Here is a 16622-nt window from a genome sequence, read left to right on the forward strand (position 1 = left end):
TGGTTTCAAGCACTTAACTTTGTTAAGCGAGTTGAGATGACAAATACACTTGCTGATTCAGCTTATTACAGTTGATAGAATCACATCTTAAAATGTTAAGTTGACTGGACAGTTTTGTTGTGTCATCTCAAAAAAGGACCTTGATACAACTAGATGTCAATTTATTGTAGTGCATAGTGCAACAACATACACCAATAGTCGTTAAGCTTTTTTATTGAACTATATCTTTTTTTTTCCTGGACGTTATGGGTAGAAATTATGCTAATTTACAGGTTCATAATTTTATTTTGGGGGTCTACTAGAATAGGTTTACATGCTTTAATGTTCAAAAAACATAATTTTTATCATACTGTACATTGCTGTACAGAAATGGTAAGGAGTTAGTACAGCTCTGTCGAAGCCTCTGAACGGTGAATCCGAGGAGACTCGTTGGGCCGCCTCACATACAGCTCAGCTCTTGGCTCGAGTGTTGTTGATTACGCTATCACAGACATGAATTCCTCCTATACAAGTGCTTTCACAGTCAGACCACAGACATACTTGACAGATCATTGCCAAATTAACGTTTTCCTGAAAAGAAGCCACAATCACAGTATAACTGATCATAATCTTTGTGAACTAATAGAAATGAAGGAAAGCTATGAATGGACTTTTGATAGTGAAATCAAATACATCAAAACAATCAACTCAGCAGAAATAACCAACCTCATCAAAAGATTCCTTGATATCCAATTCCAGCCCACCTTAACAGACGTAAACAAGGCAGTAAAACTAATCAATGAAATATTCTATAGATCTGCTACACACTCTGATTGATAAGCATGTTCACCAAACACAGAAATCTAACATTTTTGCAAGGTGACTCCATTTGGCATGAAGGACTATACTATAAAATTCTCCAAACTGGTGTAGGTGGTAAAGTGTATGATATCATTTAGAGAGCCCATATTATGCTAATTTACAGGTTCACGATTTTATTTTGGGGGTCTACTAGAATATGTTTACATGATTTAATGTATTTTAATCATACTGTACAATGCTGCAACACCTATTTTCATCCTCTGCTCAAACACTCTGATTTAGCTCCTGTCTCTTTAAAGCCCCCCTTTCAGAAAAGCCCAGTCTGCTCTGATTGGTCAGCTGGCCCAGTCTATTGTGATTGGTCAACCGCATGTCGAAAATGCATTGCCCCTTACCAACTGAGTTTCAGGCTTCCTTAACAGCTGTAAACACTATTGTAACTACAGTAACAGTGGCATCGGTTTTTACTACATTGTGACGTAGAGACTTTATGGAAGAAATGGTGGGACTACAAACCAGCCGTTTCGTGTAGTTCTTGAGCAGTGTTGTCTGTGGGAGAGAATAACTCCCTTTTGCGTGGACTTTGTGCTTTGTAACTTTGCAGACCTTTTACATGCACAAACAGCTATATTACACACTAAAGGAAAGGTAAAATCCCAAAAAGCAAAATAGGGCCTCTTTAAATCAATTTATTGGAACAATAATTGTGCTATAGAACTTGGCAACAAAAGAACTGAATACTTCACTCAGGGCCGTGGGGTGAGACAGGGCTGCATTTTAAGTCCCACTCTTTTTTTACATTTATATCAATGAATTGGCAACAACACTGGAACAATCTGCAGCTCCTGGCCTCACCCTTAACAACACAGAAGTGAAGTTTCTCCTGTATGCAGACGATCTGGTGCTACTGTCGCGCACAGCTGAAGGTCTACAGCAGCACCTAGACCTGCTCCAGCAGTACTGCCAAAACTGTGCACTGGCAGTCAATCCCCTATTAAAACCAAAATGATGATTTTTCAAAAGAAAGCTAGACATCAAGACAACAAATTTATTTTTCACATTAGGCAACACCACCCTAGAACACACACTAAATTATGACTATTTTGGACTAAAAATGAGCACGTCAGGTGGCTTTGGTCTGGCTATTAACAAACTGAAGGAGAATGCAAGGAGAGCATTCTATGCCATTAAAAGAAAATTTCATAACATAGAAATCCCAATCAAAACTTGGAACAAAATATTTGACAGTGTCATTTTATCCATCATCCTGTATGGAAGTGAGATCTGGGGACCCCTCTGTAGTCACGACTTTACTAAATGGGATAAACACCCTGTTGAGGCCCTCCATACAGAATTCTGTAGGAACATTTTAAGAGTCCAAAAGAAAATGACAAATAATGCATGCCGAGCCGAACTAGGCAGATATCCATTAATTTTACACATTCAAAAGAGATCTATTAAATTTGGGAAACACCTTAAATCAAGCCCCCATCAAATGCTCGAACACGAAGCATTTTTAGACCAAGAGCTGAACCCCAAAAGCAGTCCTCTCAGCCAGCTGGTTCTGAAACTCACCTGCTCAAAGCAGTTACAGACCAGTACTCCTGAAATAAAATATATCAAATTTGGCCAAATCATAAAGCACAATAAAAATACTTATTTGGAACATTGGGAGAATGAAACTACATCACAACACAAATTAGAATGCTATAGAAGCATATAAAGAAAATATGAATATCTGTCCACCAACAGAGATGTAAAACAGGGGAACATCCTGAATCAATACAGGCTGAGTGATTATAACCTTGCTATAGAAAGATGGAGACTTAAAAAGTCTCGGCTCCCCAGAGAAAACAGGACATGTGTTCACAGCCAGAATGGAGAGGTTGAAACCGAGATGAACTTTCTCCACCACTGTGGAAAATACCAATTAGAGAAACACATTCTTCACAAAATGCAGTGAATCTTTACCTGAAATATGTGAACTGCCTGAAATTGAACAAATTCAAATCATATTAGGAGAGAAAGAACCAACCATATGACTTCATCATGTGCAAATTCCCGGATTTATGCGGAAGTAAGCGCGAGTCCCGCGTACAAGGCGTTAAGGACATACTTATTAATATTATGCCCTTACCCAAACCCCTTATCTAAACATAATCAATCAGTTGTGTGTGATAGAAGGAAGTAATTGTCACGTATTAGATGGAAACAATGTTCAGCGACGTCACTGGCTGTAGTAAAAGTCATAGGAATTCAAACGAGTGCAGTCGCACGATCTCATACGAGAAAAGTCGTACGAATCCTGACGATTTCGCCGTGAGATTGTGTTGCAACGAACACATAGCCCCTACAGCTGCTAAATATGTCACAACCTGAGAGAAAGAACTCTGATCCACTAAACCAAACTTTTTCACTTAAATGTACACATTAGTTAATATATTATTTAATTAAATATACTGTATATTACTGTGTATCAGTTACATGTGATTTAAAGTTGGTAGTTAATTACTGTGTTCTAAATATCCACTGTTTAAATCTGTTGATTAATGTTATATACATGTTTCTGCTCTGTTTGATTTGATTATAACTTGTGCTTTGGCAACATTATAACATACAGTCATTCCAATAAAGCAAATTGAAATAAAATAAAAAAATAAAAAAAAGAAATTGAATTGAGTGACAGTAAATTTGTCATCTTCTCCCATCTGACTTGCTAAATCCACCGCTCTCTATTTTTTTTCCCCTCTTCTGGAAAGTCATTCAAATGTAATAGTGGTTTTTTTTTTTTTGTCTTGGAGCAAGTGAAAATTTTATTAGCTGTGATCTTCCATTAACCGCTGTCGAAGTTTTACCCTGCAAACGTTTACTTCCGCGTTCCAAAACCTAGAGTGTGAAAAACGTCTATTGTGTGAGTTCCGCTTGGGGGCGGCTGGCAACTGAAAACTAGCAACTGCACTCTCGCGGACATTCCTATCGCGCGGTACAGAGCAGCTGAGCGCGCGTGTCTGTCACTGGCGCTGCTGTCATGGCGACCGCGTAAACAAACCCGCAAACTGTCAGCTCGAGCTAATGCCTTTGGCGGGTGAAGTTTCAGGAGCTCACGGAAAACTTACCTAGCACGCTGGCATCGGGTCAAACGACCCCCAGCCAACTGTGTAAATCAAACGGGCCCCACAACAACTATGTGTTTCTGTTGAAGAGTTAGGGCGTTTTATGAGGTCGATAGTGCCATGTGAGGGTGTGAGAAAGGCTACATGATGTGTTATAAAATTAGTGAAGGAACCATGACCTTCATACAATCTCAAAATAATCCACTCAGAATTTATGCAAGAAATTACCTTGAACACATTAAACTACTTTTAAAGTCCCTATATGGGAATTATAATAAAAAAGTTTGCATTAAAATGCAGTAAAATGTATTTTTTTGTTGTTGGTTTATGACATATCCATAGGAGCAATCTACCAGTCAGATATTCTAGGCGTAATGGTTATTTCTCTAAAGTCCTGCAAAGTCCTCTGTTAAAAAAAAAAAAAAAAAAAAAAATATATATATATATATATATATATATATATATATATATATATATATATATATATATATATATATATATATATATATATATACATACACACACATACAAGCAAACTACATTGTAGATGTCAGAAGTTGTTTGAAAAAATGCTGACATACTGAAACATGGACTATCTCTCTCAACATGCATTTTTCAACCTGTAATCAAATCAAACCAACAAATCCAAATACCAGCTGATCATTTACACTGCTCTTACAGCTGCCCTCAAATTCTATAACAACAGGCAGCTGAGAGGGCCACTAGATCCCTACACTAGTACTGGTGTACTAATAACATCACTGGAAACTGGATGTACATCCTGTTTTAATAGTGCAATGGCGCACATGTTCCACTGAATGTGTTTGGAGTGATACTGAGGCAAGTTTTAGGTTGCACCCATCATATGCCAGTCAGAAGTGTTTTTAACAATGCATAGTTGAGGACACTTCTTGATTGACCTTGCTGTTGTTTATTTGATTACTATATTTCACGGTATTCATACAGTCAGTTTATACTTCAATAATTATTCAATAATTTCTCAAAGTGATTTTTCTAAAGTGTTCTCTAAATATTGATGTACTATAAGGGTTAGTTCACCTAAAAATGAAAATTCTCTCATCATTTACTCACCCTCATGCCATTCCAGATGTGTGTGACTTTCTTTCTTCTGCTGAACACAAAGGAACATTTTTAGAAGAAAAAAGTCCTCACAAAGCAAAAGAATGGTGGCCAGAACTTTGAAGCTCCAGTAAGCACATAAAAGCAGCATAAAAGTAATCCATACAACTCCAGTGGTTTAATTAAACCATGTCTTCTGAAGCGATATGAAAACTTTGGGTGAGAAGAAGATCAGTATTTAAGTAATTTGTTTTACTATAAATCTCCACTTTCACTTTCTTTTGTTTTTGCCGATTTGCATTCTTCGTGAATATCGCCACCTACTGGGCTGGGAGGAGAATTAATAATAATAAAGGACTTGAATATTTATATGTTTCTCACTCACACCTATCATATCACTCCTGAAGATTTAGATTTAACCACTGGAGTCGTATGGAATACTTTCATGCTGCCTTTATGTGCTTACTGGAGCTTCAGAGTTCTGGCCACCATTCACTTGCATTAAATGGACCAGAGCTGAGATATTCTTAATCTTCATTTGTGTTCTGCAGAAGAAATAAAGTCATTCACTTGGGATGGCAAGAGGGTGAGTAAATTATGAGAGAATTTTCATTTTTGGGTGAGCCTTTAACTTTTACTGGTCTGATCTGGTTAATGAAAATCAAAACTGTTATATAATACAGTAAATCTGTTGTGCCAATAATGTGATATGGGTCGGTATCACATTTAAGGTACTTTACATACAAAGTGGGATGTTTGAGAGTTTTTAGTCAAACTACTTATATTTGCCTTAATTTTCAGGCCTGCAAGATATAATTAAATACTCAATCTAACATGAAAAGTAAAAATCAAACAACTTAATATAACTTAAGCAATATACTGTAATATATTTAACATACAAATTATTTATGTTTTATAATTTATTGCTACTTATGTAGCAGGATATCATTTGTATTGTGTTTCATCTGTGTCCTAACATTTATTTGTAATTATGTCCTTGTGTTGGAACAAAATATAAATCAGAAATTCCCATGATGGAACAATGGTTTTAGGTATTGAACAAAATTAGACTTTATAATTTTACTAACAATATTATTATTATATAGCATTTAAATCAAGTGTCTTCTTTATGGACTTTCCAACTTTATGGAGTTAATTTGAATAGCACATTTATAATAAACAAATTTGCCAGCACTGACAATAACAACAATGCATTCCTTCTAAGTGGTATATAGACTGGCCTGCAGATCCATATATCTTTAATGTATGATCAATGTAACAAAATTAAAAATAGAAGAAAATGAAACAGGAGGACAGATGGTGGAAAGGAAGGGGAGAAAGCAAGAAAACCAAAAGAAGAGAATGAGAAATGTGGAGGCAAAATACCATGAGACCGCAACATGCCTGCACTACATACAGAGGTCCTACAGCATAAAGATTTGGCTACAATTCTGAATTACTTCCTAAATGTGTCGAAGTGTTTTCAATTCCATTATAATAATATGACAGTCATTATACACTGACACTGTACAGAATTGCTCATTGCCCTATCCATTTATAATCTTATGAAACTGCTCTCACAAATCACAGTTAAAGGAAACAGACACACCCCTAGTTCTGTCTCTTTATCTCACACTCATACACCAAACACTGTCGCTCTCTTACTCTCCTTCTACTCCTTCTCTCTCTCCCTCTCTCTCACAAACACACACACACACACCATGCTTTACACAATCAAAATGTACATGGTAAATAAAAACTGTACCTTGACAATAAAAACAGTAACAGTAACAAGAATAAAAACACTATATACAAGATGAAAATTTAATGAACATCATTTCCCTTAAGTATGTAGTGCTTAAAGAAGTCTAAATAGGCAACAAAAACGGTTGTCTCATAATGTCTACAGAAAAGCAAATGTTTTTTAGAAAAGTTTGTAAAACTGCTTCAGTATATTGCAGTTGTTCATCTTTAGTGGAAACGTTCCAAAAGCCACAGATCTGGGGGTAACAGCAGGTAGGAATTGATGAAGACAAGTGTGGGAAAGTGCGAAACGTGTGAGAAAGTTTTGATGACGTGGAAGGGAAAAGGACACAGTCCTACAAACACATGGACCATCCTGAGAAGGAAAAGGAGAGAGAAGAAACTAATCAGAGGAACAATAAAGATCAAGAACTATCTTAATCTATAACTGGTGCTCATTTTTATTTTTTCAAAATTCTATAAAATACATGTGTAGAGTGTGCAAAATTGCTAGAGACCTAGAGTGGACAATGCTTTATATATTGTTTAATACTGCATTTGACAATAAACTGTATATTAGACACTAGCTATGGAGAGGACATACTACTGTACATCTCAGAACAGTCATTAATTCATATATATAATACAAATGTTGAATAAAACACTACAACCCCAATTCCGAAAAAGTTGGGACAGTATGTAAAATGCTAATAAAAACAAAAATAAGTGATTTGGTCATTCTATTCACCCTGTGCTATATTGAAAGCACAACAACAATACATTATTTGATGTTTTAGCTTGTGAATTTAATTCGTTTATATATATATACAATCATTTCAAATCAGATTTTTGCAACACGCTCAATTTAGGCGAGTTGAAATAACAAGGTGATGTGAAACAGGAGGTTAAACAGCTGAGGCAATCGTGTAATAGTATATAAGAAGCCTCCAAAAAACCTAGTCCTTCATGAGTAAGATTGGGTCAATGCTTGCCGATTTGCCAACAGATTTGTCAGCAAATGATCCAGCGCTTTGAAAACAATGTTCCCCACAGAAAATAAAAATAAAAAAAAACACCATTTGTCGTTGCATCTGCAAAGCAGAAGCCATACATCAACACTGTCCAGAAGCGCTGTCTACTTCTCATCTGAGATGGAAAGTAGAACAGTGTAACTGAATGCAGGGCCGTTTCTAAACCAGACACTTGCTGGTTGGGGGGGGGGGGGCAAAGTGGAAGCCACTGCCACTCCCCAAACACCCCCTCACCCCCCCAGAACAGGGGCGCCAATAGGGATCTCGCCTAGGGTGCCAGAATGGTCTGAAACGGCCCTGACTGAATAGTTTTGTGGTCCAACGAGTCCACATTTCAAATAGTTTTTGGAAAAAACAGCTGTCATGATCACCTGGCTAAAAAGGAAAAGAAGCATCAAAGCTTTTATCAGTGTCAGGTCCAAAAGTCAGTGTCTGTCATGGTATGAGGGTGTGTTAGTGCCCATGGCATGGGTAACTTGCACATCTGTAAGGGCACCATTAATGCAGACAGATATGTAAAAAATTTTGAGCTACATTTGCTGCCATGCAGACTCTGTCTTTTCTAGGGACGTCCCTGCATTTTCTTGCAGGACAACACCAAACCACATACTGTACTGCCCGGATTACAAGTGCATGGCTGTGTAAGCAGAGAGTGTGGATGCTAGATTGGCCTGCCTGAAGTCCTGATCTGTCTCCAATTGAGAATGTGTGGCACATTATGAAGCACCAAATACTGCAACGGAGTCCCCGTACAATTGCACTACTGAGACCTGCATAATGGATGAATGTGGGAAAATGCTTGCTAGACTAAACAAACTTGTGTTTTCAGTGCCCAAACGCTTAATAAGTGTTATTAGAAGACATGGTTATGTTACACAGTGGTAAAAACTCGACTGTCCCAATTTTTTCGGAGCATGTTGCAATAGTCATTTTGAAATGAGTGGGGGGAAACAAATTTATTCATTGACGTCAAATAATGTGTTGTTGTAGTGCTTTCAATATAGCACAGGGTGAATAGAATATACAAATTACTAATTTTTGTTTTTATTAGCATTTTCCACATTGTTCTGTTCATTCGCAAATCATTCATTCAGACGGACGTGTGAACCATTTCAATCAAATAACTGAAAATTACCTACTTAAAAGAAGAATTTGCTCCCAAATCACTATGGCTTGCAAGCAAGTTCTACTATACACCAGCTATAACCAAGAGCAATATTTATATGATGAAATATATTAGACTGGAGCATAACTACAAAAAAGCATTTTCAATATGTACATTTTCAAGACTTTTAAGATTTTGTTAACATCCAAGCCTGGAAAAAATGCCTGATTTTTCCAAATTTTTCATGACCCTGGGAACCCTGATAAATGGAATGGTATGATACAAAACATGGAAGTAAGTTTAACTTAGAATCCTTGATGTCTGTTACCCTAAACTTTTAGTATGTAGTTAATGGCCATATTTCTTTCATCGGTGGTGACAGTAATGCAATAGACTAGTATCTGTAGAGTTCTCATACAAAGTCCCTCTCACTCTGCCTCTCTCTATAAAAAGGTTTGACCCTGCTGCAGCTTGTTGGTCCTCTGATCGGCCCCAGCAGCTGTCATCCTACTGCCTCAGCACAACAAATACTTCGATTGCCTACTGACCTTTCCACACACACAGACATGCCCCATGCATGCTCCAGCTCACATTCACACATGCATACAGTCAAATGATTTTGTCAATGTTGTGTTTAACACACCTTTGTTGTTCAATTTGTGTCTGTGTAAGGCAGCATAAATCAAGTTAAAAAAGCCATGCAATTTTAGTAAATACTGTAATGCAAAATGTTGACCATATATTGAAAATACTACACACTATCAGTATGTCTTATTTAAATAAAAGGAATTACATGGCATTAAAAAGGATGGTATTACTCCTACACTCTGCCTTAGTCAATGTGTTCCTGTTAAAATTGCAAATGTGAATAAATGTCATGTTTAAACACACACACATGCTACAGCAGCTACACAAAATCCTAAATACTAACAATCTCATATGGCCATAAACGGTTCACATTGATAAGCTCATAAACAAGCATACACATGCATATCGAAGATAGTAAAAAAAAGCACTTTTTTGATTGAGAAGAATTTTCACACACTGTTGAGCTATTTAGAATTATACTATATTACTCTATATTGTTGGGGTATATAGTATGCATAATGTGCATAGCATGCAAATATTCTGTATGCATGGAATAACCAGGTGACCTACTACAGTAAATTTTCTCAAATGTAAAGAGTAGAACAGAGCACACCCTTACTCTCAAAACCCCCATAGATAAACACATGCACATAAGTATAAATTGTTAGACATCACACATTTCTCTTAGACAAGTCTTTTTTTTTGCAGTCCACACCAAATAATAATTCTTACATTCACTTTTCCATATTACTGCTATTTTACTAAACATGGCTAAATGTAATGGTATTACATTTTAAGGTATTCTGACTCACCACAATTTAATATGAATTTGCTTTTCTTACTTTGTACATATATGTATGGGAGACCGAGAATATTTTTCAGGGTAGGTTAATTTTTGAAAGTCAGTTTCTGCATAACCGCATACCTTGAAGTGTACAAAAAAGCCATAAAGCCTTTTTACTGATACTGCCAGGAAAAAAGATACAGTTCATTCAACACATATTGGCCTTTTGTGACAACATGCCCCAATAGCAGCTTACCTGTCACACGAGGTAAGTTGTCACAGTGGAACCTGCATTAAATCAGTGCCGCATGTTTCATGATATCAAAATCATCAAAACAAAATCTACGACTCTTTTTAAATCTATACCTGCATTAAATGGCCTATAATAGGCTTTTCAGCAGATTCTTTAAGTAAAACAGTTATGAAGCACAAAATGATTAATGCAATAACAAAACTGGCATTGTACAAAAATATCAAAATATTGTTTTGGCCAACAAATATTGTAACTGATAAATTGTATACATCTGTGACATTAAAACACAACCTGCCCCGATAAAAATGTGACAACATGCTCCGATCTGACTTTCATGAAAAATATATTTATCCTATAAGAACACATTAAAACCTTTCGGTGAAAATCTGCCTTTCATAACATAGTTGACCTGAATGTATGCCAGTGTGGTATGATGATGTTCACTTGTTTTCCCAGGCTCTATAACAAAAATATCATGATACTAATAATGTACTCTGGAGGGAAGAATTCACAAAAATTATTCTAATTTAGAAGGGTTATAAACAAGGTGTTAGTGAAAACACATTTGGGCGCAATTGAACTTTTGACTCCAAACCTTGTGACTGCAGTGATATAGCCCTTGTGACAACTAACTCCGGTCTCCCGTATATTGCTCTAGACCGCACTCGCACAGTGCACAAACTCTTTTAAAGTTAGTGCGTTTGATTATGTGAGACAACACATGTAAAGTGTTCTATGAGAATGTCTGAACAGAAATATAACATCAAAACTATAAAAAACTACAGTATGGGACAACCTATACAAGGATATATGATGCAGTGATTACTTACATTTAGTTATCTATGCTCCACCACAAAGCTCATGGTTGTCCCATCAAAAGAGGGAGGGGCAACAATACGGGCACCTTGCTGTGATGTAATACTAATGATGGGTTTAGTGCTACTGGGTACTAACGGACCCGGCGGTATCAGATACAAGCTGCCTGTCTCGACCGTGTCCTCGCCCTCTGAGCAGGTGGAAGAGTGAGACTGGGGATTTGGGTGTGTGTGGGGTGGCAGTAAGGTTGAGGGATAGACGAGGTAGGTGGGGGAATAGGTTGCCGCAGCACTGAGGGTTACCGGTGAGACAGACATGGGCACTGGGAGGACTGATAAAGGAATGTCCAAGTACTGACCACTCTCCGGATGGTAAAACCGCTGGGCGGCTGGCTGCACGGGCACATGGGTGTCCACTAAGTAATACTGGCCCGTGGTGGGGTCCAGCAGCAGCTTCCGCTGGATGTGAGGGACTGGGGGCTCTGCAGGGGGTGTGAGGCAAAGCACCTGGGGTTGGGCGGGAGGTACAGCAGGCATAGCTGACAGGGGCACGGCGTGGTGATATATTGTGGCTGTCTGACTCTCTGGGGACCAAGGCTCCATGACAATTGGTGAGCGTTGCATAGGCTGAAGGGAGGGCTTCGGGTGAAGCGTGAGTTTGGAATCAGAAGCTTGAGTTTTAACAGGGATGGTTAGGTAATTGTCAGAGTCTGAGTGTGGAGGTTGCTTGTGCTCAGAAACAGTACTCTTGCCTTTTTCTCCGTCCACACTCTTTACTTTAGGAGGACACATTTTCAATGACAAAGGCACTTTTTGGGATTTAAAAGAATAGTCCCTGCTAGAAAACATTTGTTGAGCGCTTTCTTTCACTGTACTTACATGGGTGGGTGCTTTGGGGTTACTGCCCGGACTAAACACACATTTGTTATTGAAAGAATCTGCCCTTTGGGCTACTACTTTAGATGCGTCTTCCTGACTGTGAGAACCTGCTGGCATGCAAAGTTCACCTTCATCTATCACAACACCAGCATTAGAGGCTGTGGCCGAGCTAGTGCGTTTCATATTGTAAGCTTTTCCATATTCGTTATCAAAGTCCGTTTTGGTCGTGACTCCTTGCTCCTCTCGCGTGATTAGTGACAGGACGTGACTGTCCGTTACTGGTCGCGGCGCTTGCGTTTTGCGCTTCCATTCATTCCTATCAAAAACGTACAGTTGCTCCATGGTTTTCACAGCCGCCTTTAACTTTTCAAGCGCTATTTGATTTGAGACCTTCGATTCAGGTTTCTTCTCGCCGGCGTCTGCTGCTTTTTCCTTTTTTTGCTTTGCCGTTTTGGCATCGATTTTTAAGCTAAACTCTGGCTGTTCAGTCAAAGGCTGCTTTGCGCACGGAACTCTGCATCTGTCGCTTTTAAAAGTACATTCCGATGTCACACTCTCGGACTCTCTCAGATTTACAGGCTCATGGGGTTTCGTGACACTGTTTGTATTCACAGACTGACATTTGATCACCATTGGTGAAGGACACGGTCCCCTCTTTACAGGTTTACTCTCCTCGCGTAATTCTGTTGTCGTGGAGACCGTTCCGGATGTAGCGCAGGTGTTTTCTAGGGCTACAAACCTGTATGAGCTTTTAACCAATTTGCGCACATCTCTAACCTGGTGAATAGGAGTCTGGAACTTACATTTACTATCTCTGATATCCCTAACCATAAAATGCGGCACTTTGTCAGATACGGTTTGCAAATGGCTTTTAGACTCGTTCGTCGCCTTTTTGGGGCTGACGTTGCAATGTATGATAGGGGTTAAAAGGTTGGCGATGTTCAACTGTTTGCTTTTGTTTTCTTTGACACTTCGAAGGCATATTTTGATTTCGGGCGCTTTTTGACACCGTGGGGTTTTATCGATGTCCGCAGAGCACTGAAGCTGGCCAGAGCTCAGTTGTCCGCACCCTCCACAATCTGACTCCGCAAATTCTCCAGACGCTTTCAGATTATGTAATGAAATCCCGGCCGCTTCCTTCTCCTTAGGCATAAACTGCGAGCTAGGGACATACAAGTGAGACATCTGAATCATCTTACTACTCTCGCCCTCAACACATTCACTGCTTTTCATCACGGGCGTAATCGAGGTGTTTGGCGGGGTGTTCTCCTGCGCGCACTTAGACTCTCCATCACCCTTAGCTTTAGATTCTTCCTCCCCATCTTTCCAGGTTTTGAAAGCACTCTTTTCACTGGGGGTCAGGGGAGTTTTTAGGGCGTCGTCTGGTTCACAGCGTGACTCAGTGTGTTCAGCACCCAGGAAACACGGGTTCTCTTGTGGCTGGTCGTCTGAGACACGAGACATGCTGTCGGTTGCAGCTCTGGGGTCATCTGAGGTTTCTGGGGTCTGTCTTTGCACAATCTCTTTTTCTTTCTTGGCGTCTTGATCCTTAGATTGAGGGCACAATGGTGACGTGGGATAGGTGTTGCATATTTCGCCTCTTTCCATTTTACGCTCCTGCTCAAGCTGCATTTTCTTGGAGATGACATTTTTCAAAAGACTAGAGGCGAAGATGGCTTTCTTGTGGGTATCTTCCGAGGTTTCAGCCGTTTCACGGAGCTGACTTTCTGCTTCACAGCCAGGCTTGCTTGGCACGGTGCCCGTGACGTCAGCTGTGGAACGTGACCTTACTGCATTCAGTGCGCGTTTCGCGCGCCTCTCGCGCGCAGGTATGCCTGCTCCGACATTGCAGCTGAAATTTAAGGTTTCAGTAAGTGTGATGGTTTCACTGACACCCGGATTGCTACTTGTCTCTAGTTTCTTAGACGACCCGGAGGACGCCTGCTGAGAGTTCAAGTTATTTTTCAGCGACAATATGTTAGTTTGTGGCTTTTGTGCATTAGTAGGAAGCAAATCTTTCGCGTTTTTACACTCGGCGCATTTATTCCCCTCCAAAAGAGGCGTAGAGTTCTTGTGCGCCAGCATGTCCTGCTCGCGTCCCTGTGTCAAGTTGCTGTAATTCAAGTCGACGAAAGCGGACCATTTGTTAATACTAAGTCCGTGTTCTGACATTGAGGACTCACTCGAGCTGCTCAAATTTATTGCATCAAAGTAAGGACACGCCAGGCTCCGGAAGGACCGGGCGGTGAGATTGCGCACCTCTTTATCAGCGTCATCCAGTTCACTAACGGAACTGGACGCGCCACTGGAATATTCGTTAATGTCTTTTCCTCTCAGTTTGCTCGCTAAGTGTTGGCGACCAGGAGGTGGGATGAAGTAGCGGTCATACTGGGTCTCGCTTTTGGAGTCAGAGCTTCGGAACGAATAATGACCTCGCTCGCCCGCGCGTTTGGTGTGAACGCGGACATTCTTTTCTTCTAAGACAGTGGCATGGTCGTTGATAGCCCGCGAGGATGTTTTGATCGACAGGTGAATATGTCCCGCCGAATTTCTGCGGTCGGGTTGGATCTTACTCGCGCCTTCATCCGAGCTGGCACATTTGTCGGATTCGCAAAGTTCACTCTCAGTGCTGACCAGCGCACCGGTGGCGGAAAGCTTCGCTGCGCGTAAAGTGTGCTGAAACTTATTGCTCTTTGACTTGCTTTGAATTCTTCTAGGTGTCGTCTCGTCGCTCTCAAATGATGCATAGTCAACAAACGAATATACTAGATTATCATCCTCGAAATCCCAGCAGGATCCTCGGCCAAACTCGTAGTCCACATCATGATCCTGCTCCGTTAGCTGAATCTCGTGCGTGGTTATGTAGTGGGACTCTGCGTCCGCTGCGCTCTTGCCATCTTTTGATTCGCAGCGGCTGTTCAAGTACATGTCCGTATACTGTAGCTCCTCCGTTTCATATTTTGGATTGTCAGTTTTTGCGTCCTCATCACCTGTAAAGTCATCCTCCGAAGGAACATTTAGTTTAAGGGGACCGCGCTCTCCATAAAGTCTCTCCGAACTGCACTTTTCAATTCCGACGTTATCCGCGCAACTGTCTTTTGATGATCTGTTATCAACATTTTCGTTCTCCTCTTGCTCTCCAAGACTCTTAATTCCGGAGACGGGGGTGTCGCCTTTACATTTGAAGATGGCCAGTTGGTTTCCTTCGCCTGTGAATGTGACTTTTACTGTCTTTGTGCTATCTGACTTCATGTCCACCGGATTGCCCAGGTCTACATAATTTGTTTCGTTGTGATCGCCACTGTTGTAGTGCTCTTTCTTGTCTTCCAGAGGCTTCTTGAACGGTCCGATGTCCTCTAAGCTGGCCGTTTGAAGAGTCTCCATCTGCTCTCAACGGCGTCCCGCACGGAGATCAATGGTGTTGTCTATGACACCGGACCGCAGTACGGATTGTACGAGTGAGTGCACTGGAACTGTGAGCGAGGGCCAAGTGAGCGAGGGGAGAGGGAGGGGTAGAAAGTGAGACACACACACACACACACACACACACACACACACACACACACACACACACACACACACACACACACACAGACGAGAGAGAGAGAGAGAGAGAGAGAGAGAGAGAGATGACTAGGCCTAGTCAATATAGGCATCCACGGTGTCCCGATAAAACAGTGCATGTGGCACGAACTCTTGCTAACCCCCGGATATCTATTTGGTCCAATTACGCGTTTATGACAATGACAATCCACACATTGCAATTCTATAAATGATGACTACATATAACTGGCATTTGAATTAGAATGGATTATGCATGTAAATGCAAAGTATTATTAGACATGATGTCATGCCACACAATGCTACAGCAAAACACACAAAGTCTATTGTAGGCGCGCGCCTCCCAGAAGCGCATATCGATACATATAACGCGACTTTAGAAACATTTGTTGTCAACTGAGTGTAATCAATATCCGCCTCTGGCCCGCGACAGCTGCACGCTAGTATTAGAGTGAATGTCTGCTGCCAACCATACAGAAAGGCCAGTTGGCCCCGGGCAAGAGACATGAGAACCACAATCCAACAAAGAAAGAGCGAGCAGAACAACTGCGGATGTGTGAGGGACATGGGTACTTCTGAACGCACCGCTGTCCAGACTGAAATCTGGACATTGGATGTTTTCCCCTTACATCCAATAAGGGGAAAAAAGGCTGTAAAGTATTTTAATAACTTGTATTAACTTACTGAAATAATCTCTTCAATAACTAGAAGAAGCTTGTTAAGAAGAGGGTGGTGATGTCCAGCTCTTTCACGCACTGCATAGCCTTCAAAACGCAATGTGTTAGGGGAAACGATTCGGGACAATTTAGAACTTGTTTAGAACGAATAATAAATTATGACAATTTAAATTGTGATAAATTACTTATGTA

At 40.2% G+C, this 16622-nt stretch overlaps 1 protein-coding gene across 2 annotated transcripts; it reads right to left on the bottom strand.

Moving 5' to 3' along the window:
* Window positions 1-6224: 6224 nt before the first annotated feature.
* Window positions 6225-15671, bottom strand: LOC127445011 (uncharacterized protein C4orf54 homolog). Of its 2 annotated transcripts, none has more exons than XM_051704725.1 (2): window positions 11673-15671; window positions 6225-7113 (listed from the first exon to the last, which is right to left on the bottom strand). In XM_051704725.1, exons 1-2 carry the CDS (start codon window positions 15574-15576, stop codon window positions 7094-7096), a joined length of 3924 nt encoding a protein of 1307 aa, XP_051560685.1. In that variant the 5' UTR covers window positions 15577-15671; the 3' UTR covers window positions 6225-7093. The 2 variants fall into 2 exon arrangements, with proteins under 2 accessions (XP_051560685.1, XP_051560684.1); XM_051704724.1 differs by having other exon boundaries at window positions 11329-15671.
* Between the last annotated feature and the right edge of the window lie 951 nt (window positions 15672-16622).

This window comes from Myxocyprinus asiaticus, chromosome 8 (assembly GCF_019703515.2).
Source record: "Myxocyprinus asiaticus isolate MX2 ecotype Aquarium Trade chromosome 8, UBuf_Myxa_2, whole genome shotgun sequence".
In the NCBI taxonomy this organism is placed as follows: domain Eukaryota; kingdom Metazoa; phylum Chordata; class Actinopteri; order Cypriniformes; family Catostomidae; genus Myxocyprinus; species Myxocyprinus asiaticus.

Bases quoted from the DNA above. Each gene is read 5' to 3' on its own strand.
- LOC127445011 (XM_051704724.1), bottom strand. From the start codon at position 15,576: ATGGAGACTCTTCAAACGGCCAGCTTAGAGGACATCGGACCGTTCAAG.